Source organism: Cylas formicarius, unplaced genomic scaffold, assembly GCF_029955315.1.
Source record: "Cylas formicarius isolate icCylForm1 unplaced genomic scaffold, icCylForm1.1 PGA_scaffold_3__17_contigs__length_32017465, whole genome shotgun sequence".
In the NCBI taxonomy this organism is placed as follows: domain Eukaryota; kingdom Metazoa; phylum Arthropoda; class Insecta; order Coleoptera; family Brentidae; genus Cylas; species Cylas formicarius.
In genome coordinates this window covers 13,595,452-13,620,263 of record NW_026844326.1, presented here as the reverse complement: position 1 = coordinate 13,620,263, position 24,812 = coordinate 13,595,452, and the positions used below count along the sequence as shown (strand labels likewise).

At 31.9% G+C, this 24,812-nt stretch overlaps 1 protein-coding gene across 1 annotated transcript in view; it reads left to right on the top strand.

The window, feature by feature from the left end:
- LOC132700050 (alkyldihydroxyacetonephosphate synthase) overlaps positions 1-24,812 on the top strand; it is a 52,200-nt gene that overhangs the window by 18,417 nt on the left and 8,971 nt on the right. The window contains exons 5-6 of the mRNA XM_060667149.1: positions 11,219-11,495; positions 13,283-13,589. Of these exons, the coding sequence (XP_060523132.1) occupies positions 11,219-11,495; positions 13,283-13,589 (584 nt within the window). The remainder of the gene's footprint in view (positions 1-11,218; positions 11,496-13,282; positions 13,590-24,812) is intronic.

Sequence of the window (24,812 nt, the reverse complement as noted above, 5' to 3'; positions counted from 1 at the left end):
CATTTTAAACATTTTCACTTCACTCTGCACTTTTCTCTTGGGAGTTGGTTTCAAAAAAGAAATATCACAGATAGAGATAGATAGATAGATAGATTTGGACCCAATTGGAGAACATACCAAGCAGTATAAACGCTCTGAAAATTGTCATAAACCCTACTATATAACAACTTTTAATATAACTCTTTTATTTTAAAAATAACTGGTAACCTTTAATATGTCGCTTATAAACATGGAAAAGGCATAGGTTTATGAGTATCACATAGATGTTGTATAATGAACGCCCATGATAATTATATAACAATATTTACCATTTTATAAAAACGTTACATAACAGTTTTTTCGTAGAGGAAAGTGAAGTCTCGGATGATTCTAAATAACATTTCTGTGTTCTTTGACAATACTATAAAATTATTTCGTTTCCAAAAGTTATTAGCGGTTAGCAATGAAAACGTTTAATTTAAAAAGCACACTGTGTTGTATTTGACTTTAACAACTTAGCAATGACATTTTCATTTTGTAAAAATCACCAAAAAAAAAATTATTTATTATTTTTATACTATGATAGTGACGACAAAAATGGTTTGTTGATGGCTCCTATGCTGGATGCTCTTCTAATTGATTAGTTGGTGGCGACTTGATGAAATTCACAGGCTTAAATTGAATAGTTATATAAGTTTATGTACAATATGAACGCTTTGGTTGTGAAATATTCCTACCAGGTCAACTTTACTGACATTATACATATTTGTAGAAAAAGAATGTTTATTTTTTTACAAATACATTTTTTTTTCTAATGCATGGCGTTCTGTTACACTCTGAGTGCCAAATCCGATGTTACAATCGAAACTTTTAATAGACTTTATTGATATTAATGTGATTTTTCCTATTTATGACAAGATCAAATATGAAGTTCATTTCGATTTCAACAACGGAAAACATGGCGATTTGAATTAAATCACACCTATTTCAATAGCTGCAATGTGAGTAATTTTACATTAAGCAGCTATTTTAAAACGTTTTTATTTTTTTTTTGCTGTTTCAATTATTTTATTACAAACGTCATTAACCCTTTCAGAATGGCCGCAAAAGAACCCCCTTTATAAAAACGCGAAAAAAAATTTTTTTAATGAAATAACTTTATTTTAATTTAGAATATATTTTTTTAACTAACAAACTTTTGAAGAATATAAATGAATTTATATAAAATATTCTTAAATTAAAATATAAAACTCATTATAAAAAAATGCCTAAAGTATTTGTTAGAATTTTTCCTTTGTGTGGTAGATCTGGAAACACGGAGTTATACACAAGCCTTTGTCACAATCCGTACACATATGTCTGGAAACTTGTCTTTGTTTTTCGTTTGCTGTTGTGTGTGAGCATACAACACATCTTCTAGAGGCGGTTTTTGTCTTTTCAGGGAACTAATGTGCCTGTTCTGTAATCTAGTCAGCAGTTGCAGAAACAGAAGTGGGCTTCTTGGCATTGAATTTGTATCTGCAACAACAAAAATTAACGTCAATAAACAGAAGAACTTCAAAAAAATCAGCAATATGTGTGAAAATTTATACAAACCTTTTGGTTTGTATAATTTTTGAGTTTTTCTTTTCGTAAAGAAAATATGATAACTGCTATAGAAATTATTTGTAAACTGAGCTACAATATTATCAGTGACTCCTAATCCTGTAATGTTTTCTTCTGGATTATATGTGTCCTTGCCAATATAGACAATAAATTCTAGTCACATAAGACTTATTATATACCAAATATGTGGCACTTAGTTCCTTTAAACAGTATTATACTTTCATCAATCACTAAGTTTTCAAAAGGATAGAATTGTGATTGAAACATTTGCTTTATTTGTTCCAACACTTCTCTTACTTTATGCAATCTATCACCAGTTTTAGCATTCTCGTTGTTTAAAAAATGCAAATTTTTTAGAAAAAGTATCTGTCTTTTGCATTTTTTGGCTAAAGACTGGAGAGTATAAAAGAAGACCTGTTGACCAATGTTCTTTTATTTCACGCCTTCTATTTCTTCCAATGATGATAGTCATCCGAATTAATGCGAAAAAATCATCTAAATCAAGATCTTTTCATTTATTTTCATTTTTCTGTATAGCATATCTGTTCGTCTCGGAAATTATGAAACATGCTGTATCTTCATTAAAAAGTTTGAAAAAATAATCTGTTTCAGGTGAGTCTTCTCTCCTCTCTTTTATTTCACTCTGTGCCTGTTCTGTAATCTAGTCAGCAGTTGCAGAAACAGAAGTGGGCTTCTTGGCATTGAATTTGTATCTGCAACAACAAAAATTAACGTCAATAAACAGAAGAACTTCAAAAAAATCAGCAATATGTGTGAAAATTTATACAAACCTTTTGGTTTGTATAATTTTTGAGTTTTTCTTTTCGTAAAGAAAATATGATAACTGCTATAGAAATTATTTGTAAACTGAGCTACAATATTATCAGTGACTCCTAATCCTGTAATGTTTTCTTCTGGATTATATGTGTCCTTGCCAATATAGACAATAAATTCTAGTCACATAAGACTTATTATATACCAAATATGTGGCACTTAGTTCCTTTAAACAGTATTATACTTTCATCAATCACTAAGTTTTCAAAAGGATAGAATTGTGATTGAAACATTTGCTTTATTTGTTCCAACACTTCTCTTACTTACTTATGCAATCTATCACCAGTTTTAGCATTCTCGTTGTTTAAAAAATGCAAATTTTTTAGAAAAAGTATCTGTCTTTTGCATTTTTTGGCTAAAGACTGGAGAGTATAAAAGAAGACCTGTTGACCAATGTTCTTTTATTTCACGCCTTCTATTTCTTCCAATGATGATAGTCATCCGAATTAATGCGAAAAAATCATCTAAATCAAGATCTTTTCATTTATTTTCATTTTTCTGTATAGCATATCTGTTCGTCTCGGAAATTATGAAACATGCTGTATCTTCATTAAAAAGTTTGAAAAAATAATCTGTTTCAGGTGAGTCTTCTCTCCTTTATTTCACTCTGGCTATCATCAAATTCATGGTACAAAGTTCCTTTTTGTCCAGTTAATATGTATGTCACTATAGACCTCGGTGCTATCATTATGAATGTTTTCGTTTGAGGTATCATAACATCTAAACTTACATCTTGCAATTCTTCATCAATCGCCGGCGACATCACTTGGCAAATCTGATCCCACTAATTCTTTGAGACTCTTTACTTCCGCGTCTGTTAGTCCTCCATAATGGCTTGCAGCGTTATTATTTGTTTTTCGTTTTTTTTTTCGCGCGAAGGTCCAGCTTCTTCTACGAAAACACTTACAAACACGTGGTGTCAGGTTTTTGAGATGTTTGACAGATGCGCGCGTCTCTCTTGTTAACTGTGTACCACACAGACGAGCGCCACATATATCGGACAGTGGCCGATATATATATATATATATATATATATATATATATATATATATATATATATATATATATATATATATATATATATATATATATATATATATATATGGTGCTTGTCCATATGCCAAATTTTCCACTCCTGGCTGATTTATCGTACTGACCTGACGCCTTTGAGGCTTAAAAAAAGCCAGATATATATGTCAGTCAGCCGTCTGTGAGGCAATTTCCCTACTGTCAGAAATATATGTCAACCGTCTTGAAAGGATTAAATATAATATTAAAATACTTCATATCAATATGCAAATAACTATAAAATCTAGTTAGTCTTACAAATAATGAAATTTTATTTTTATTATCATATCTTGCACCTCCGATAGAATCATTAAAAAAAAAATTATAAAACAAATTTAGCTTAAGAATGCGTGGTTTTATAATTATTGATTGACACTTGACACTATGATCAATCTATGAAATTTGTGATCGTAGATTGTCAGATTTTTTTATTGCCCTGAGAAACTATTATATAAATTACTTTTTCTACTCCCATCTGTAAAATACCTAATTACCCATCGATCTAGCTTGCGGGAAGCATCACTTTACCACGTCATTTTCGTTTCCCACGAACCCGAGCCAGTTCGGACATTTCCGGGATTTTACCGCACCCGGATTTGGGAGCAATCGGATGTTTTCGGATATTTCCCACGCTTTGAATTTTGACCTTTGTCATTTCGTGTTGTTTTGCGAAAATGGACCCAAAAACTAACGGTCGTAGAAAAAGTATAGTATGCAACAAGTGCGGTAAACGGCATTTGACTCACGAGTTTATCTGACACGAGCGAAGCGCAGCGGAGCGAGTTTTTAATAAACTATCCGTATATTGTTTTAAATCTTTAAATAGTTATTTACATTATTAACAATGCCTTGTTTGACGTAGTAGAAACCCAAATGAATCCAGGAGTATTAAAAATGCAATAATTAAAATCGAAAGTGACACAAATTATACAGTTTAGAAGTAAGAATAAGGATCAAACGATATCGTCCCAATTCCAAACAGATCATATCAAATTGACTTTATTAAGTAAGTGAATTGGTTAAATCGAACTGTATTGTGACTCTGGTGCGACCTTGCGAAAACCACTGCATCGCCGACATCCAATTAACGAACGACGAAAATTCAACCGGTGAATGTTTTGAATATCAATATGGCTGGCCAATATGGTTAGATATGAAACGTGATTCGGTCTGAGAAAGTCAGATGTGCGGGTAAACTCAATTTGTAACTTATTCGGACTCCCGGCGGTGGACGATATTATACGGATATCAGAAATTTCGCCTTACAATCAAATATTCAGCTGACTGACTATGATTACTTGTATTTATTGTACTTAAAATGAAAGTAAAAAAAACTTTAAGAAAAATTTAAGACATGCAAGTACAAACTGACAATTGAGTGTTTTGCCAAGGGAATTCGCTCCTTGCAGAAGGACTAGTGTCTTATAGTGTAAACGGTATTGAAAAGGAACTATTTTTAATTGATGTGTATTGGTTTGTCTTTAACTCTAGGACTTTTATAATAATAATGACTGGCATTTTTGACATACAGGAAGATTTTTATGTTTTTGAAATGACATTATAGATTTCAGTGAACCAGATTTTATGTTTGTTTGTTTATGTTTGTTAAGATGGAATTGAAATGCAGCAAACTATTGAAGGAACACGGATTAAGATCTGACGATTTTGGTGACCAGTGGACAACTAGTTTCGGAAAGTTATTTTACAGAAATTGTAAAAAACTGAAGTCCTTTGCACGTTTGTTGTGACTGTTATTAGTTAAATTGACCAAATTAGACCATTTAGGTGAAGTCGTCTTGCTGCATCTTGTACGTGCGTACGAATTAGAAATTTTATTATGGCCAATATTTTTGTTATTTCGAGGCAGAAAATGTATTTCTAGAACACGTTGAAAAAGAAAACTTTAATCAGGAAACACCCTTTATGGAAAGCTAAATTTAGAGGTTTTCTGATTGTGGAAAACGTTAGTAAATAAAATTTTTGCAGATATTTACCGATTGCCCATCAAGTAGCTTTCCAATTGCTCTAAGGTAAAGAGTTTTGCAATATATATATATATATATATATATATATATATATATATATATATATATATATATATATATATATATATATATATATATATATATATATATACTTGTTACATAAATATTTTGGTTTCTGTATAAATAATAATCGAATCAGTCGCTTTTAAACTACTAAAATTCGATTCTTTTATATAAAGATAGCTTTATTTTTATAAGACTTGACCTACATGTGTTGGATATTATCAGTATAATACAAATACAAATAATATAAAATTATATAAGTATAATTAATTAATTAATTAATAGTAATAATAATAAATAATGTTAGATAAATAACAAATATATAGGCAATAACAAATAACGGATGCGTATTAAAAGGCGATGCGCAGCAATTTGTTTTTAAGGGTGCATTTGAATTTTGTTTGACTAGCAATCTCCTTCAGTTAAGCAATTTGTTATAAATTTTTACGATCAAAACAAAAGGACCATTTGATGCAAGAGACGGTCGGTGTTTAGGTATTTTCATGTTAAGATTCGGTCTGAAATTGTACTGAATATTTGAGTTCCTTGAGACCCTATAAAGACCAGAGTCGCTTTTGCATCATGAAAACATATAATTTTTAAACGCTATAAACAATAAAGGACCGAATAAACTTCCCTCAGGTACACCGCAATTTACTGACCTATAGTCAGAGACGTATTTTGACCAACTGCGTACGACCCTCAAGAAAAGACCTTAACCAATTTAATACGTTGCCTCTAATAATATATGAACAAAGCTTGTGTATTAAAATATCAACATAGATCAAGTCAAATGCTCTTTGTAGATCGAACAAAACGCTTATATAAAGAGAGGATGGCATCCTGCGTTGATCTCTTTTTTCGAAACCAAATTTCATGTTCGATTGTCCAAAAAATTTGAAAGTCTTGAATGCAGTGTTTTTTCGAAGATTTTTGAAGAAACAGACAGGAGTGCTATAGTTTTATAATTTGAAATAATTGTTGCAGCATTTTTTTTTATAGAGTGGCGTGATTACCGCATTTTTTAGAATGCTGTGAAAGGATTCATGCAAAAAGTAATAATTCATGAGCTATGTGGTCGGTTCTACAAGTGTCCACCACATGCCTTTTCTTTCGCCTACTCCTAGTAGAGGGGAATATCACTTAAAATTTGTCGATTACGAGGCAAAATAGAAAATTGCTTTCAGGCAACCTACACCTGTAACACGTTTTACTTACTATTGAAAACGAACAAAAAGTCAAAAATTGCATTAGAAAACTGGTTAAGGAACGAGAACTAATAAACATCAAACGTCAAGCAGATGATGAATTTACGGCCGTGTTTATGCTTGACGTGGAATTTAAGTATTTAGACGACGAATCAATAATACGCTCACACCTTTTCCGTGAGATATTTTGTTATCAGTTCCGAATATCTTATGATACATTTGCCGGCGGATATACACGTCGAAAACTCAATATTTCGTTGTTTGATTTTTCGGGCGCCTCCATTTTCTCACCAACAATGTGTCTCGCATCTTACGTTTTGAAAACAATCAATCGGAGAATTGTATGGTAGATGTTTCAGAAATTGATCGCGTTACACGCTCACGCGAAATCCTTCGGGCGATACAGCGCTTTCGACGTTATTTTTCAAATTTCGCTCGCAATGCTTCTTCTCGCCCACGATTTTCTCCGCATAAAACTTTTCTCTTTATTTCGGACGGATTTAATTTAAAAACAAATCCATTTGCTACGCTCCTCCTGGGCTTTTCTCCTGATATCAATTCGTAGCGGGCACAGGTTTGGGGATTTACCATTGGCTACATTAGCAGTTGTAACGTTGAAATAATTCAGGGACATTTTCTGATATTCTAAGCCTAATGTAAGGTTTATGTTTCTAGTAGGTAATTAGAATCTTATTTACTGATTTTGCACGGAACTAGTTTTATCATCAATATTAAGTTTTAATCTTCAATACTAACAAACCTGAACATGGTGCTGCCATGAATCTTATAAGTCGATGACAATCCAGATTAAAATTAGCATAACCCTTTCTTCATTAACTCGTGGCTCGAGGACATGATCGAAAATAAGAACTTAAAGTTCAGAATTTCACGAAATTATATATTTTGACATGACAATTGCGTCGACGACACCGTGTCTTTATCAAATGTAATATTTACAAACCACCTGCTACTATATACACCGAAAAATGACAATAAAATCTTAATTAATGTTGTTGTGAGAATTTAAGTTCAATAAAGGAGAGGTATTTAAATCTAATTGATCGCGAAGCAATACATTTGAATGTCTCATTTTTTTAATCTCCATGGCTTCCAATAAATTTGATTTTCTACTTTGCTTGGCTGTATTTAAATATCAAAATTGTCGCCAAAATGTGTTTTTCTGTGTTTAAGTATGTAGCATAATTAGAATCTAGACTATTATTTTTAAACGCTCTTTTATGTTCGTTAATACGTTCTTGAAGGATCTACCTGTTTGTCCAATATAAATTTTAGGACAAGATCCGCATTTCAACCTGTAGACACCTGATTTTTGAGATTTTGGACATGTCGTTTTATTGTTTTTTAAAAATTTTCCTATTGTGTTGTTAGTTCTGACAGCTATTTTTAAACCACATTTTGACAAATGTTTTGAAAGTTTTTCACTAGGTTCTCCTATGCATGTAATTGTTTTAAAATTGTTCGTGTTCTGTATTAGGTTTCGGATAAATAGAGTTCATTGTTGTCTGGATTTGTTTTTTTATTTATAATTTTATCTATAATGGACGAATTGTAGCCGTTGTTAATTGTAGTGGCGTATTAAGAAGTCTGTGTATAAAAGAATGAAATGCAGCCATTTTGTGTGCATAAAGGTGATTTAAGCTGTTATGTATGAGTGTATCCGTGTGTGAAGGTTTATGATAAATGGAGAAATCTAATTTGTTTTGCATTTTCGTAATAGTTAAGTCTAAAAAATAAATAGAGTAATTTAAAAAAAAATTCAATTGTCTGTCCGTTCCAACAAAGCAAACAAAGACGTTATCCACGTATCTATACCACCCTAGAAAACTTTTACTTAAAGAATGTTCTAGTATGACATTTTCCAAATTATCCATAAAAATCTAGGCTAACAAAGGACTAAGTGGGTTTCCCGTAATCAAACCTTCCTTAGAGATGTAAATCTATCCATTAAATTCAAAATAATTTTGGTCTAACGATACTATTAAGCAATCTAAAAAATCTTGTTTCACTAATGGGTAAAGTCTCTTTTAAATTTGCAGGAGAAGGAGAGAATGGAGCATTTATTTTTTGCACTTTTTTTAGAAAAATCGCGAATGTTAATGATTTGATTATCTCTCTTGATGTCTTGATAAATTAAGGTTAACTATGAATTGAACTGAGGAGGCTTTTACTTGATGAAAATCCATTTATCAAAATAAATAAGAACTAAAAGTTCAGATTTTGACGAAATTATATATTTTGACATGACAATTGTTTCGACAACACCGGGTCTTTATCAAATAACATTTGATCATGTCAAAATATATAATTTTTTGAAAATCTGAACTTTTAGTTCTTATTTATTTTGTTCACTATGAAGTTGAGTAAACTTAGAAAAATTAATTTTATTTAAATTAAACTAACTTTGAACAAAATTGTCATATCTAAAAATGTATAGGTTTTGAAATATTAACAGTATTAGATTTCTCTATTGTAAAAGTTATCTCCTCAGGTTTCCTTCTTGGAAAAATTGATTTTTTTTTGGTACCACTCAGAAAATATACATGAAATGTTACTAATACTTTTTATAAAACTTCTGGATTCCTTCAGCGTCTTTTTTTGTTGAGTCGAACTAGCTCCATATTAAAGATGTTAAACCTTCCATCCCAAAATACCAATAGCAATGAAGCTGAAAACAATCCCACACTTGCCACTGTTGTCCTTCCTTACATTCAAAACATCACTGACCATATATGAAAAATTCTAAAGAAATGTAACGTCAAAACCAGATTCTCCAATTGTCCAAAACTCTCTCAACATCTTAGAGTATGCAGCATTCCATGCATATGCGGCGAAGAATACATTGGATGGACCGAAAGAAAAATATCAACCAGGCTCAGAGAACATGAAAGAGCCTTAAAGACTAAAGCAAATAAACTCATCAGAACCCGGACATAACATTTTATTTGACGAAACTAAAATTATTGCATGGAATCCATTCTTCTACCAACGAAAAATCCGAGAGTCTATAGAAATCTATAAGCAACTTAACAATCATAACCGCGACTCAGGTTTTCAACTGTCACCAAAAGCTAGTTAATATTTATACAGCCAGGTACTCGATATATATTTTTAATCTCCTAGGACGACGTATTATACATTTTTGGTGTAATATATGTCAATTAAATAATAAAAAATGCATTCTTAACAGATATTCATCCCATGGATTTAATTTTATTTATTAACTGGCATTACTTTAATAAAATATTTGAGTAAGTATTATTTTAAATTAATTAAATGCAGAAATATGCAGGTATGCAGTTGCTACTGCCTGGACCAGTGCGAAATGTGCAATTAGTAATGTATAATAATTTATAAATTCTAAAATTTCTGAACATTACTCCTGGTATATCGAGTTTGTTTCGATTATTCCCTAACGAAGGTAGCTATCGACGCCACTGAAACACCGGACCGCTAGTTATTAAAGCACATATCATTAGGAAATGATTCTTACCTGGCCCACTCCTGCCTTGACGCTCCAATGTCAATAAACTAAAAGACAGACGAGATCTCATCAATGAATTTAATGTCAAGCAGCTTTTATCAAGTTATATCTTTATTATTTGCAGTGTTTTCAACAAGGTCGTGAGAATTTCCCTTACACATTGCTGGAACAACAATCACCCATCGTCAACGAAACATACTAGTTCTACATCATCAATCAAATTCACAATGTAGTTGGATATAGATCGAAAACAAAACAGAGTCAAGCAATGCATCTACCCAACTTCTAGAACTATGCACATTGTTACAATTTGCCATTTAATCTAAATAATTTTCCTATTTGCGAAAACTTGTAAAAAATGAACCCTGAAATGTTTCCACCATACTTAATATCGTCATAGCGTATGAAGGACCAATAATAGCATATTATGCAACAAGTGCGGTAAACGGCATTTGACTCACGAGTTTATTTGACACGAGCGGAGCGAGTGTTTAATAAAGGAGTGACTTAAAGAGTTTACCGAACATGTTGCATACAATACTTTTTCTAGGGCCGTTAGTTTTTGCAAAACCATACGAATCATTCACTGACTTGACCGTTAGAATTGACAAGCGTCACAATGCAAGCCGTGGGAAATATCTCCGAAAACATCCGATTGCTCCCAAAACCGTGAGGTAAAATCCAGGAAATGTCCGAAGTGGTTCAGATCCGTGGGAAACGAAACCGAAGTGGTAAAGTGGCTCTTCCCGCACTTTAGATCGGTGTGTAATGAGGCATTTTACAGACGGAAATAGAAAAAGTTATTTAAAACATTGAAGCACGATTTTGAAAAATTGCTGCGTTTTTATCTGTTACTGAGTATTTTTCCCAAATATGCTCCAACAATTTTCCAGTTACCAATGGGTTTTCAATAAAATTATAAGCGATCACCATTCTTCGCTTACTTTGACAGAGCGGCGTTTGTCCTATTTCAGGTATGAAGAAGAACACCTACGGCAATATAGAAGACCTAATCGTTCACGTGAAAATGGTGACCCCTCTTGGCGTCCTTCAAAAGAATACGCAGGCCCCTCGAATCAGTTGCGGGCCAGACTTTAACCATGTCATTATGGGCTCCGAGGGCTCTTTGGGGGTAGTTACGGAAGTGGCGATCAAAATTCGACCCTTGCCTCAGTGTAGACGTTACGGCTCAATAGTTTTCCCGGATTTCGCTGCCGGGGTGAAGTGTATGAGGGAAGTCGCCAGGAAGAGGTACATATGATAACTGTTATGTTGTTAAACTGACTAAAATTGTTAGGGTGAAGTTGCTAAAGGAAAAGGGAATAGTCAATTTATTCTGAAAAATTATGTCGCAGAGCAATTCCACTATGAATTTTGGTTCATTATTCATTTTGTGTTGCTTTGTCCAAGCTTTTTCCTTCTTTGGTTTATTAAAAAAGGCATATTTCAAAAAGTCCTCGACATATGGAATGGAAATATTTCAAAATCGTTACAAAACTGTGCATGATGTCAAATGTTTCTAATGCAATTTTATGTATACTTTCGGTCAGTCGCAAAATTTTTGAGTTTCCATAGTTATTTTTTTGTGTAAAATAATAATCGACAATATTTCGAAAACTATAGATGCGGATTTCCCTTCCAATAAAATTGTTTTTGACATTTTTCTCAATTTCATCTTCAATTTTATTCTTTTCATCCTGTAATAATCGTTACTAAATACATTTGTTTAAATTTCGTTTTTTAAAAAAGAAATTCCAACACGTATTAAATAATAAAAACGCTTTATTTAACTTATCCCTTCTTCTATAGTTTTTGAAAGAATATAATAGCGTTCCAAGATAAGCTGATATAACATAGGGTGACGAAAGCCGCAACACGTTAGTTGTATTAATTAAAGAACGCACTGTATATGTGCATAGTACCAATCAACTTCGTAAATAGTGTTTGTCCTTTAATTTTCTTTATAATTGCCCTATACAGCATTTTTGATACAGCCCTTTAATTTACTAGAGAATACTTCAGTAATAGTAATAATTAAAAAAGCTAATACTAAGAAGCCTATTTAAAAAAAGCCAGTCAATATTATTTTAATACAGCCCTTTACTTAATTTACATTTAGTCTTCTGAAATGATTTTTTTTTTTTAATTTTGTGATTCGTGTTTAATCAAAATAAAAAAATAACGCACATTGCATATTTGCTAACAGTTTATTTAAATTTTCGGTCCTTCAAATTTGCTTGATTTTTTTAAATTTGAATTTGGTTTTAATCGAAAAATTAAATGTTCCTAATTATTTAATAACAAAACAAATCCGATCGATATTACGTTTTTGGAGAGGAGGTTTATAATAAGCGACCAAAACTTTTAGCAATGAGCTGTTTATTGAAAGCGTCCTTTAAATTAACGAAAATAAGTAAAATTGGATTGGGGACGTTACCACGAATTTAATCTTATTTTCTAACATTATTTTAAGAAAATATTTGTGGGTAATTATTATTTTTATTTGTCAATTTAAATGCAGACAATATTATCGAAGCAGGAATCGTTAAAAGACAGTCGAGATCTTAATCTTAATTTGCCATTTAATCTAAACTGATTCGATGCGTTATAGCGTCAAATAATTTTCCTATTTGCGAAAACTTTTTAAAAATAAAGTCTTTATGTTTCCAGCATACTTAATATCGTTATAGCGCAAGAAGGACCAATAAAGTTATATAAAACATTGCATTTTCCCTTTTCCTTTTCAAAAATCCCAAATTCCAAATCCAAAATTTTTCAGTTAGTAATAGATTTCCAACAAAATTTCAATAAAAATAAAATTGTAATGTAAATTTTAAAAATTAATTAGCTTTCCTTTACCATTAATTGAAAATCAAATAGTTCGATGTTTTGTCGTTGCAATTATGCATTGTTGGGGTATTTTGGACTATCTGTCCGAAAACTAACATTAATATTTCCACTCGTATCTGAACTTGTTGTACTTTTAAACACGAATGTAACTTTGCTTTAGGAATGTAGGGTATTTTCTATTTTCTCAGATGTCAACCGGCTTCGATCCGCCTTATGGACAACGACCAGTTCAAATTCGGTTTGATCTTGAAGCCGGAAAGCTCGTGCGGGGGAGCACTGTTGGACGGTCTCAAAAAATTCTACATTACCAAACTCAAGGGTTTCGATCCCGACCGAATGTGCGTGATGACGTTGTTGTTCGAGGGCGACGAGTCGGAAGTGAAGAGCAGTGAGAAAAGGGTGTACGCGATTGGTACTCGTTTTGGTGGCTTATCGGCCGGACAGACGAACGGCGAGAGGGGGTACATGTTGACCTTCGTGATTGCTTACATAAGGGTAAGTTATTTTCCTAAGATAAGCTGAGAGATTAAGGGGTATTAAGTGATTTGTTAATTGTGTCACGCGTGGAAATTTCGGTGTACGTTGCTTCCTCTTTGACGTTATTAATAACTATAAAATAATAATTTATTCGTTTAGATAAAATACTTATATAAAGAATAGAATATATGCTATATAGAAGTAGACTATTAGTTAAATCAATTATAATGAATATATAATAGCTATGCCAAAGAAATAAGCTTTGCAAAATAGCAGCGAAAAAGTAGTTGATAGAATTAAAAAGTTTACAAGCAGTATAAAGATAATATAAGTAAAAAGAAATATAACAAATTACTGTTTATAAAACGGATTCCTCCTGCGTCGGGTTTTGTTAACTCGAACTAGCCAACGTTTCGCCAATCATCCTGTAGGCTTCTTCAGAGCTTGACTTAAACTGGCACGCATTTTACTCTGTACCTGGTTTTATATTGTTTGAAGGGGGCGGAGCTAAGTAAGGGGAATAAACACCGTCTCGGATGACTGATTCCTATATTGGTGACAGGTAGACACCTGAGTCGCGCTTAAGATTGTTAGGTTCTTCTTCTTAGGGTGCCTATCCGTTGCGAATGTGGGCGATCATCATAGCGATACGGACTTTGTCTCCCGCATTTCGGAATAGTTGCGTGGATCTTTTATTGAACCAGGTCCTGGGATTTTTAAGCCACGATATCCTGCGTCTCCCTGGTCCTCTTCGTCCAAGGATTTTTCCTTGTAGGATTGTTTGCAGTAGACCGTATCTTTCTTCATTCCGCATGATGTGACCTAGGTATTCTAAGTTGCGGGTTTTATTGTGTTCATTAGTTCCAGGTCTTTTTTCATTGTTCTCAGAACTTCCGTATTCGTTACTCTTGCCGTCCAGGGGATTTTTAGCATTCTCCTGTACAGCTATATCTCGAAAGCGTTTAGTATTTTGGCTGTGGTTTCGTTGAGCGTCCAAGATTCTGCACCATAAAGAAGAACGGAGAAGACGTAGCATCGCAGAAGCCTTACTTTAGTGCCAAGGGTGAGGTTGTGACTTTTGAAAAATGCACCCATGTGGTTAAAGGTTGATCTGACCTTTCCTATGCGTGTTTTTATTTCCTGTGCGTTATTCCAGTCCTCATTAATGATGGTTCCCAAATATTTGCAGTGATCCACTCTTTCGATAGCAGCTTGGTTTAAAATTAGATGACTTCCTGTTATTTTTTCTTTGCTGATTATCATAAGTTTGGTCTTATTTAAGTTGACTTCAAGGCCGTATTGACTGCTGCGCTGTGCAATTTTGTCCATCAGGGCCTGTAGGTCTTCGAGACTGTCAGCAAAGACAATTGTATCATCAGCATACCTGATGTTGTTGAGCCTGTGTTCATTTATCAAAATTCTCCTGTCCATGCCGTCCAAGGCTTCATTTAAGATGCAGTCTGAGTAGAGATTGAATATAAGCGGTGAAAATATGCAACCCTGTTGGACCCCTCGTTATATTTTTACGTAATCGGTGTGTTCTCCTTCCACTCTAAAATTAGCTACTTGGTTCCAATAGAGGTTCCCGATAATTCTCAGGTCCTTGTCGTCGATACCTGTTTCTTTCAGTATTTTGACCATAATTTCGTGTTTTACTCGGTCAAATGCTTTTTGATGGTCAATGGATATACGTCGCAATTCACGTCGCGACATCTCTGGAACAAGACTTGTACTACAAAGAGTGCTTCTCTAGTACCGACTGCCTTTACGCCTTTGTTAGGTTGTTTATAGATTTCTATAGACCCTCGGATTTTTTGTTTTTAGAAGAATTGATTACATGCCAGAATTTTAGTTTTATCGAATAAAATTTTATGTCCGGTTTCGTGAGTGTGTTCGGCAACAGCTGATGAGTTTATTTGTCTTAGTCTTAACGCTCTTTCATGTTCTTTGAGCCCAGTTTCGACCGTCTCACCAATGTATTTTTTGTCGCATATGCATCTTTGCCGCATTACTCCTGGCATCTCAAATGGAATTTTGTATTTGACGTATCGAAGATATTGACGTTATATTACTTTAGAACGTTTGATATGTGGTCAGTGATGTTTGGATGATGTTTTATTGCTATTGGCAGGTTGTGGTGATGTGTATTTTGTGGTGGAACGCTCAATATCTTCAATCTGGAAATTATTAGAGAGAAGAGCAGAGGTAAGGTGTTTTAATTTTGGGCCGGATGGTAATGTGACAATGCATTAAGGTGCGCCGGTTTTCTGTAAACACAGTGACCGAATGTTAGGCCTGATTTTCTATTGGTATGAATAACTAAGGATGGAAGGTTGTTATTAGTTTCTACTTCAATGGTAAAAGGTATGTTAGGGTGTATAGAGTTGAATGTCTAAGAAAGTCTACTGAGAATTCCTGACTATGAGGCCAAATAACAAAAGTATCATCGACGTAGCGTTATCATAATTTTGGTTTTAGATGATAGGTGTCGAAACCTTTCTTCTCCAAGGCTTCCATAAATATATTCGTGATGAATGGTGATAGTGGAGAACCCATAGCTGCTGCCGATGTTTGTTCAAAAATTTGAGCGTTATATGAAAAATATTTTCCAGACCAGCATTTTTCAATTAAGGTGAGAAGGTTTGGTTCCAGATTATCGGATTTTAATATATCTGAAATGATGGTGAGAGTTTCGGGAAGTTTCTTCGAAAAATTAATATAACAAATTACCAAAGAAAAATTCTAAATAGAAATATAACACCGTTTTCCGTAGATGCTTGATTTCTGCTGTCAAAAATGCGTATCCTACGTTTTTGTTTGCAAGTAGTTAAGGAGATGACAGATCTTAATTGAGACGTAGTTTATTGTAAGCTTTGACAGCGTCATAGCTAAAGCATGATTTAAATTGGGTTGAATTATAATTGTCGAACAGTTCCTTATTGCGAGTATTGATACCAGAGTTACATGTCCCTCAACGTTTTTCAAAAGTTCCAGACTTTTAGAATTAAATTAAATTTTATATTTATGAGAATCATTGTTTTGCGTTCCAAGAATAGTACGGGCTACCCATTTATATTGTATTTGCCTCTCAGATGATTACTTCGTGTGCTACTGCGTGCTAGCAAGCTAACTAAACATAAACATAAATATTACGAATCTGCTATTTACCATAGAAAATTTATGTAACTGTATTTATATATTTCATAAGTACATTAATTTTCTTAAACTTAGCTTAAAATACTCGTAGTCTTCATATTTTATATTCATAACAAAACGTTAATCCTAAGAGAAATTTTAGAAAGAAATATACGAACAAAATTTTGCAAATATTTTAAGTCAAAAGTCAAACAGCAATAAAATATGTTCATGTAAATTATGTTTAGTGCAAATTAATTTGGCGAAATTTTGCCGATATAAAACGAATATTTGTACTGTATGTGTTTATAAAATTTCAGTTAGATAATCACAAATTAATATATAATTATACACTTAAAGATATAAAAAATCGAATTGTTACTTGCGTGTTTTTGAGTATATATAATTTATAATTTGATTAAATTTTTTAGATTTTTAACAAAGTGAGTAAGAAAAGATTATATAAATTCAACGCCAATTTAAGAAGTGAATTTCCTTTTATTACAAAATCTCAAAACGATTGCATAGCACAGAAACCGAAAAGACGTTTAAATGTTGTTGCATCATCTTCCAAAATGCAGGATTTTTTCGTAAAACAACTTACGGAGATGAAGAAAAGAATTTATCATTAGCAGAACTTGTAAATAAAATGTGTCACAATAATTTGATTCTTGTGAAGATTTGTACAATATTTTAAAAATTGACAACAATCTACTGGAAGAAATTTACTCAAACAAAAAATGTGTCAAGGAATTTATAAATTGTAATTATATTAAAAATAAACAAAAATACGTTGATACCCCCCCCCCCCCCAAATAGAGTCGTCACGTTTTGCACATCTAAAAATCTGGTCCCCTTACGTTTCGAGGGTGATTATTATTTCTTTACTTAAAACTAAATCTATGATTTAAACCGTTTGTATAAAGTCAACTAGTGCAACTCCTCAAGGGGGTCTATTATAGTTACTTAATATTATGTCAATTATTGATAAAAGTAATTTTTGAATTATTGAAAACTTGAGAAGCATTTAATTTATTTAAGCTAAATTTGCATTAAAGCGTAACAATAAATCATATTTTTTATCTCAATGATAATAAATTTTCCAATTTAATAAAAGGTGCCCTCAATTGCATTCCAATCTGATAGTAACTAACTTTTTAATTATGTCTAAATTCACTACCCAATAAACAAACTTTACAGCAGAATGAGACAAAATTCACTATAAATTTTCTGAACATCGTAAAAAGCAAGGTGCAATCACACTTTTATTTAAAAAAATACCATATGGCGCAAAAAAAATAGATTAGATTTAGATATCCTGGGCAAAGTTTTTTATAATTGTTTATTGTTATACTTTAGTGCTAATTTCGCTAATTTTATTTTATAATATAAAGACAGTGTTATAAAAAAAAACTCAATACATTTAACAGTTCTTTAAGGACAGCCGTGTAGTGATTAAAATGTAAAATATAAATGCTGGTGTCATTTAGAGAATAAAAACATAAGCATAACATATTGATGGATTGTATTACTTGAAAATTGTTTCAACTTATAATTTAATGGCATTGAAATTAACAATGCCACCAAAACAATTTACCAAAACCATTACTCATTTTACGTATTATACATATCTGGTTTTTAATTCATATTAATTGATCAATTTTAATCTAATTTATTTGCTTTGAATTTGTGCCAAGAAACAAAAGAAAATACATACGATGGACGATATTTTCACATATTTGTGTACGTCTTATAATATTGAAAATAATTAACAGTGAACAAATTTTTTGCAAATGAAATGAAATAACTGTGAAAATTGGCAAACGATTTTTGAAAGCTGATGTTCGTCATATTCTTTGGCAAAGCAAATGGCCCCGGTCTAATACTTTATTGTTGTGTCAATATGACAAAGATAATTGGGAAAGAAATTTAGATACCGGTTTTGATGTCGCCGTAAGTGACAGCTTTTATCTTCAATCCGCACAGACGTCGAGTTTCACATTGTTTGCTGTACGTATTTGTTTTATCCGCGACAAAAGTCCCAATCAATTTATTATGGGATCTAGATTGACATCGGGTTCATAAAATGTAATGACCCTAATATACCCAATGCGTGTCCCTTATAATTTTGTTGCAAAATTAATTTGCCGTGCTGCTCTTAATTTAATGAATTTACAATTTGATGACGTTTAATTCTCTGCTTTGTTAACTAATCTGTTCGAAATTGATTTATTTATCATCGAATTGGACGAGTAAATATGCACCGGTAAACAAACGTATTGTATTTGTTTTACTTTAGATATTTGGAAAAAAATAAAATTTATATAAATATGCAACAAATTTGATACACGTATGCAATTTGTCTAATATTATCGGCTACAAGGATCATTTATCAGGATATTCGCCTTTGTTTATAACAAAAAAACAAACTCCAAAGTGTAATATTGTTTTGAACGATTAAAAATCAATGAATCGATTTTTTTATAAAACAATCATGAGCCTTTAAAATGTTGACAAAAAAAATTTCAAAACAGTAAAAAAAATATTAATTGTGCAAAATTATAAACTATTTTAACTTGAAATTTTACAACTTTTGTACCAAAACTTTTTATATTGTTTATAGAGAAACAATGTTTTTTTAGCAGTAACTGATAAAAAATAAACCGATTTGGATGGTTTTTAAAATTTTATTCATTTTTTTTGCCCGACATTTTTACAGGAAAGGTTGTAGATTTAAATGGTTAAGAAATATTTGTCCCTACTAAAATTAAAATGAGTACTATCTTTCTGGCACTAGCGTTTTTTAATGATATATGTTGTCATTTTTTCTACGACCATTAGTTTTTGGTTAGTTTTGGTTAGTTTTAGTTTGCATTTTCGGGAAACGGCATAATTACATCCACTGATTAAAATTTGAATATTCCGATCACCCCCAAACACGTGACCAAAGTACCGCAATTGTCCCAAGTGATGACGTGACTAACGTCGAGCAGGGAAATTTCTACTCGCTTATTTTGAAATAAAATGAAATTTTGGATCATACCAGTCAGAGAATAACTTAATTAGTTTTGCTGGGATTAAATTATAACATTTTCGGAGATTTTTTCGCTATTCGAAAGCCACAAAAAATTTGCTTCTGATATTTAAAATCAACTTTTCTAATCAAAATTCCTGAATCAATAAAACTTCGAGCGTTTTGCTTTAAATATGTGCTTCCAAAAAATTTTGATTTGCAATATTTACATTAATAATTAATTATTTAATTAATTTAATTTAATTAATTTTATCCAGATAGATTTTTGATTTAGATAGATTTAAGATTGGGTCGTAAGCTAACTACGTCTTAGTGACAGCATCACACAATGTTTTTTTTTTTATATGAACAAGATAATAAGTAAACTTAAGGGATCCTGGCAATTTTTAAGGCAGAAAGTTAATAGAAATGAGGATAAGTTTTTGAAATATACGTGGTCAGATGCTATTTTTATTTTTTATTTTTGAACTAATATTTTCAGTTTTAGTAGAATTAATATTAAAAAATGCTTTAAATAAATGGACGTTATTGCTAATTACGACTTTCATTTAGATGTTCGATGGTGGGTTAATGAAATGTCTAATTATTTATTACAATAACTTTATACGGTTTATTAATTTTTCAATAATTTGTGAATATCTACTGACTAAATCCGTTATAATTTTGTTTTCTTGGATTTTATAACAATTGTGGGTCATAGGTAATTCACTTTTAAGATTCGACGGTGTTGGAAGGTTCGTTTCGCGGAAACAAAAAGGGTCCCTATAGAATAAATAAATTTCCTTACATCTCATACATTTTCTTCAAATAATATATATTTATTTGTCAAGTTATATAGTATTATTAATAATTTACTATTAGTGAATAGCAAGAACAGTGACAAAAATTATTGCACCTCGATTATAAAAAAAAACCAGTCGCGGAAGCTTCCAAGATATTTCAGTATATTTGACGGCAACATTTTCTTTATCAAATAAATGTTTCATTTGGTGTATTTACAATATTGGAAATTTGCCGAGGAACAATTTATTATAAATATTCACCAAACATGATGTTTTTTTACACACTCTGCAAAAAATCCATTTGGTATAACTAAAGAAATTCTAATCAACATTTTTTAATGAAAATAATGTAAACATTTAAATAAACAGCAAAAACCGAAATACCTCCACAGCAAATGACTTTAATTACTTACGTTACTTAATTATCTCAATAACGGTATGTTTTTTGTTTGGAAATATTCAGGAAATAATTTTCTTAACAAATAGTTAGGATTATTTTAAACCATCAAATGTGCGGTATGAAGCGCCCTCTACCTGCCACAGTGCCCATATTCAAGTTTCCCATCCGAAAAAAACCTATAGCTATGGCTTTTAGTTTTTAAGGACACCTGCTATTTGCGACGAATCCAATAGTACTTGTCTTTCTTTATTGATTAATTGTAACAAAAATATTAAATCACGAATCTAATGAAAGTATCAGAATTTGAAAAATGGATAAAAATTGAACGGCGTATTTCCGACTCTTAAAAATGAAATTATGTCTTCCCTAGACGTTAATTTAAAAATTCTGTTTGAGTTTTCGAACTTGGTTCGACCGTTTTGCATAATACCGCACATTTTAAAGCAAAGAAATGCAATCTGTCGCCTGGTTCGTGGTATTATGCCTGTCTCGTACACCTTTCAAAATTAAATTAACCTCGGGCGTTTTTTAGGTTAACTCGCACGGAATTCCTCTTTTGGAAAATCAACATGGCAAGCTATGTTTTACGAAATTTATTTAAAAAATTAATTTACATATTATAAATCACTTTTAATTGTGGAATTCTTCCGTGTCTCTTTGAAAATTTGTTTTTTAGAAAATGACGCGGAAGCCCGGAAAGTATTTCTAAATCAGCCCAAAAAAAAAATCTTCAATTTTGGATTTTGGAATTTTTGGGTTTTTAATAAACTAAAATCAATCAATTTAGATTAAATTTTTAATTTTTAATTATTATGAAAACAAGTTCTGAATGAGATTTGGTATAATCCCAAGATTACCAGATTTAAGAATATCCCAGTTTTTTCTGTTTGTCTGCTGACAACAATGGACCAAGTTGGCCGTTTCGGTCCGCGATGATACAGCTTGAACTATGCCCACAACAAGCAGATGCATCCCCGGTATCTCTACGTTCCCTTTTAATTACATGTTTCTCCCAAAGTTTCCCAACAATTCCGGATAAAATTCAACTTAGCCGTTCCAGCGAAAAGAAAATTACCGTATATCATTAACATTACATGTTAAGTTTACCAGTTCGAAATAACAAAGACCTTATCCAAATTTACGACAATGTGATTGTACCAAAAAGGTGAGATGGTTCATAAATTTGATTGTAAAACAAAAAGCCTATTATTTAGTTTACAAATCATTTAGGGAATCTGTGGACTTACAAGTGAAGGTTTCAAAAATTATTATTACAAAATCCCGTTTTTAGAGAAATAATTTTATATTGCAGATAGCTAAAATGGATACCTTTGTAAAGCTGGAAAATGGTTTTTTCTCTGTCTATCAAGGGAAAGTGATGAAGGTGTCCTAACATTTTCGGAAATAAATGTCAATAATTTCAGATTATCTGAACGCCTTTCGTTAAATTTGGGGTTCTTGAAAGGGACTCTTTTTAGGCTATCAACGTTGCAATGAGCAAATTGATTTAGATTGCTTGCATCACTGTTAGAGGGCATTTTGAGACATCACTATAAATAATATTTATTTTCTCAAAAAAATTAAATACAACGATATCACTTTTCGATATCTTTATCCTAATTTATAATATCAGTAAAAAAATACGAACTCCAAATAACGTCGCATTTTTATATTGACATTATATTTAAAACATCAATAATAAAATAGACTCATTCAATATGATTGAATGTTGCCATCCGTCCACACAATTTTTTTTTAAATTCAATTATGTTTGCAGCTATTTATAGTGTATTCTGGTGGTCTTATTTGTAAAAAAATGCCTTTTTCACCTGTAGAAGTGCTCGATATGTTTCGCGTTGATTTTAAAACCATTGAAAACTCACCTGCCTCTGTTGGAATCTGTGCGATGGAAAACGCAACGATCTTAGTGTTTTATCTGTGTTATTCTTTTTCATTATTGTAATATTCAATATTTAATATTTCCATCATATAAATAAATGAAGATTTCTTATTTAAAAACTGTAGGTAACCTGAAAATGCGGGTTTGACTACCGTGTTTGACCCTTATTAGTCTATCTCTAAAAATAATTTTTATAACAATGGATGTAGTTCAGTCCCTAGTTACCGACTTGTTTTTATTGACGTTGAAGTTGGTGTAATTATTGATTATTCTGTTTTTTGTGGGGTATTTCTTGTTGAATAATGGCTGAGCAACAAAAAACAAGGAAAAGAAAATCATATGGACGAATGAAGGATGGAACTAAAAAGTAGTCATCAAACTGGACTGCAAATGTTCAAAACTTAAATATTTCCAAAATCTCACTGCAGCCGATTTAAGCATGATCGTGTCTAAGTTTAGCCAACTACAAAGTTATGATGAACAATCCCTTTATCTGAGTGGTTTGATAACGTGCAAACCTGTAACACGCCATCGTCCCAGGAAATCTGAAGATGAAGCTGATTGTCATTCATTTTCGTAGACTTAAAAGATGAGATTATTAAATAACTACGAACATTGTGAAATCCCAGTGTGCTATAAAATTTTTTTAGCCTTACGTGGCATAACTGCAAAAAGGCTACGAATTATACAAAACGGATTGAAATCAAACGATTCAGCGCTATTAGATATGCGAGGAAAGAACTCTTCCAGACCTGACCGACTTTCTAGAGAAGTAACAGATTCGGTCATGTAACATATTAGATGTCGTTAAGAGTAGAAAGTCTCACTATGGCTTGGCTAAAACAACAAAGATTTATTTATCTGCTGAGCTCGATATTAAGAAAACGTACTCTATGTACAAAAAAATATCCTGATAAATTAGTTTCTGATGAAAAATATAGAGAAATATTCAACACCAAGTATAATATTGTTTTTGGGTGCCCACGATTAGTTGAAAGTAAAAATTGACGACATTGAAAAAAAATTAATCAAAGTGCAGATGACCACAATGCACTGCAGTTACACACAGAACTGTGAAGCTTGCAAGTGTAAAAAGAAGTACATTTAAAAAAGAGCAGATATCTTTTATAAAGAAGACAAAACCAAGGAAGCTATTGTAATGGATTTTCAAAAAAATCTTCATCTGCCGAATGTTACATCTAATGACACGTATTATCGAAGACAACTCTCATTCTACATGTTCAATATACATGTCCTTTCGACCTCTGAAGCTCTTTTCTACACTTATACTGATGTTTCAGGATACAAGGGTGATATTTCTTCTTTGCTATGTTATTACATTATTAACCATCTGGATAAAAATAAAAATAAAAATTTCACGGTGTTTTGAATGTTACATTATATTGTTCATTTCATCATTTTCCTGTTCGTGGACATTCGTATCTAGAATGTGATACAAATATGGGTTTAGTGAAACAGAACACGTACCTTGAACTGCCTCACGAATGGAATGCAGTTTAAAGGGATTCCCGAACAAAAAAAAACCCTTTTAAAGTTCTTTCTCTAGAAGACCAAATTTCCTACGGATATCTATCTATATGCCTAAGTGTCTTTTTCCTTCAAGACCGGTCAAAGGATTAACTGTAAACGAAAAAAAGCTTCGTATACATACACATACATACATAGGGAAAGTTATAATGGTCGAGAACTCTGAAAATGTTGTCATAAAACAAAAAAGGAATAAACTTTCCTGAAAAGTGTTTTTTGCTTTCAACTTTAGCTTATGATGGGTCAATACCTGAAGCTAAATTTAAAGACCTACAGCATCTAAAAATATTTTGGTCTCAAAAAGCGCAGAATTTTTTTACAGCAATACCTGCATCTTTATTGAAAAGTTTATTTTCTATTGGAATCAAAGTTTATTTTCTATACTTTTACATTGACAATTTATATATTTTTTGTATATTCTGCCAAAACGTATTCTAGTTCA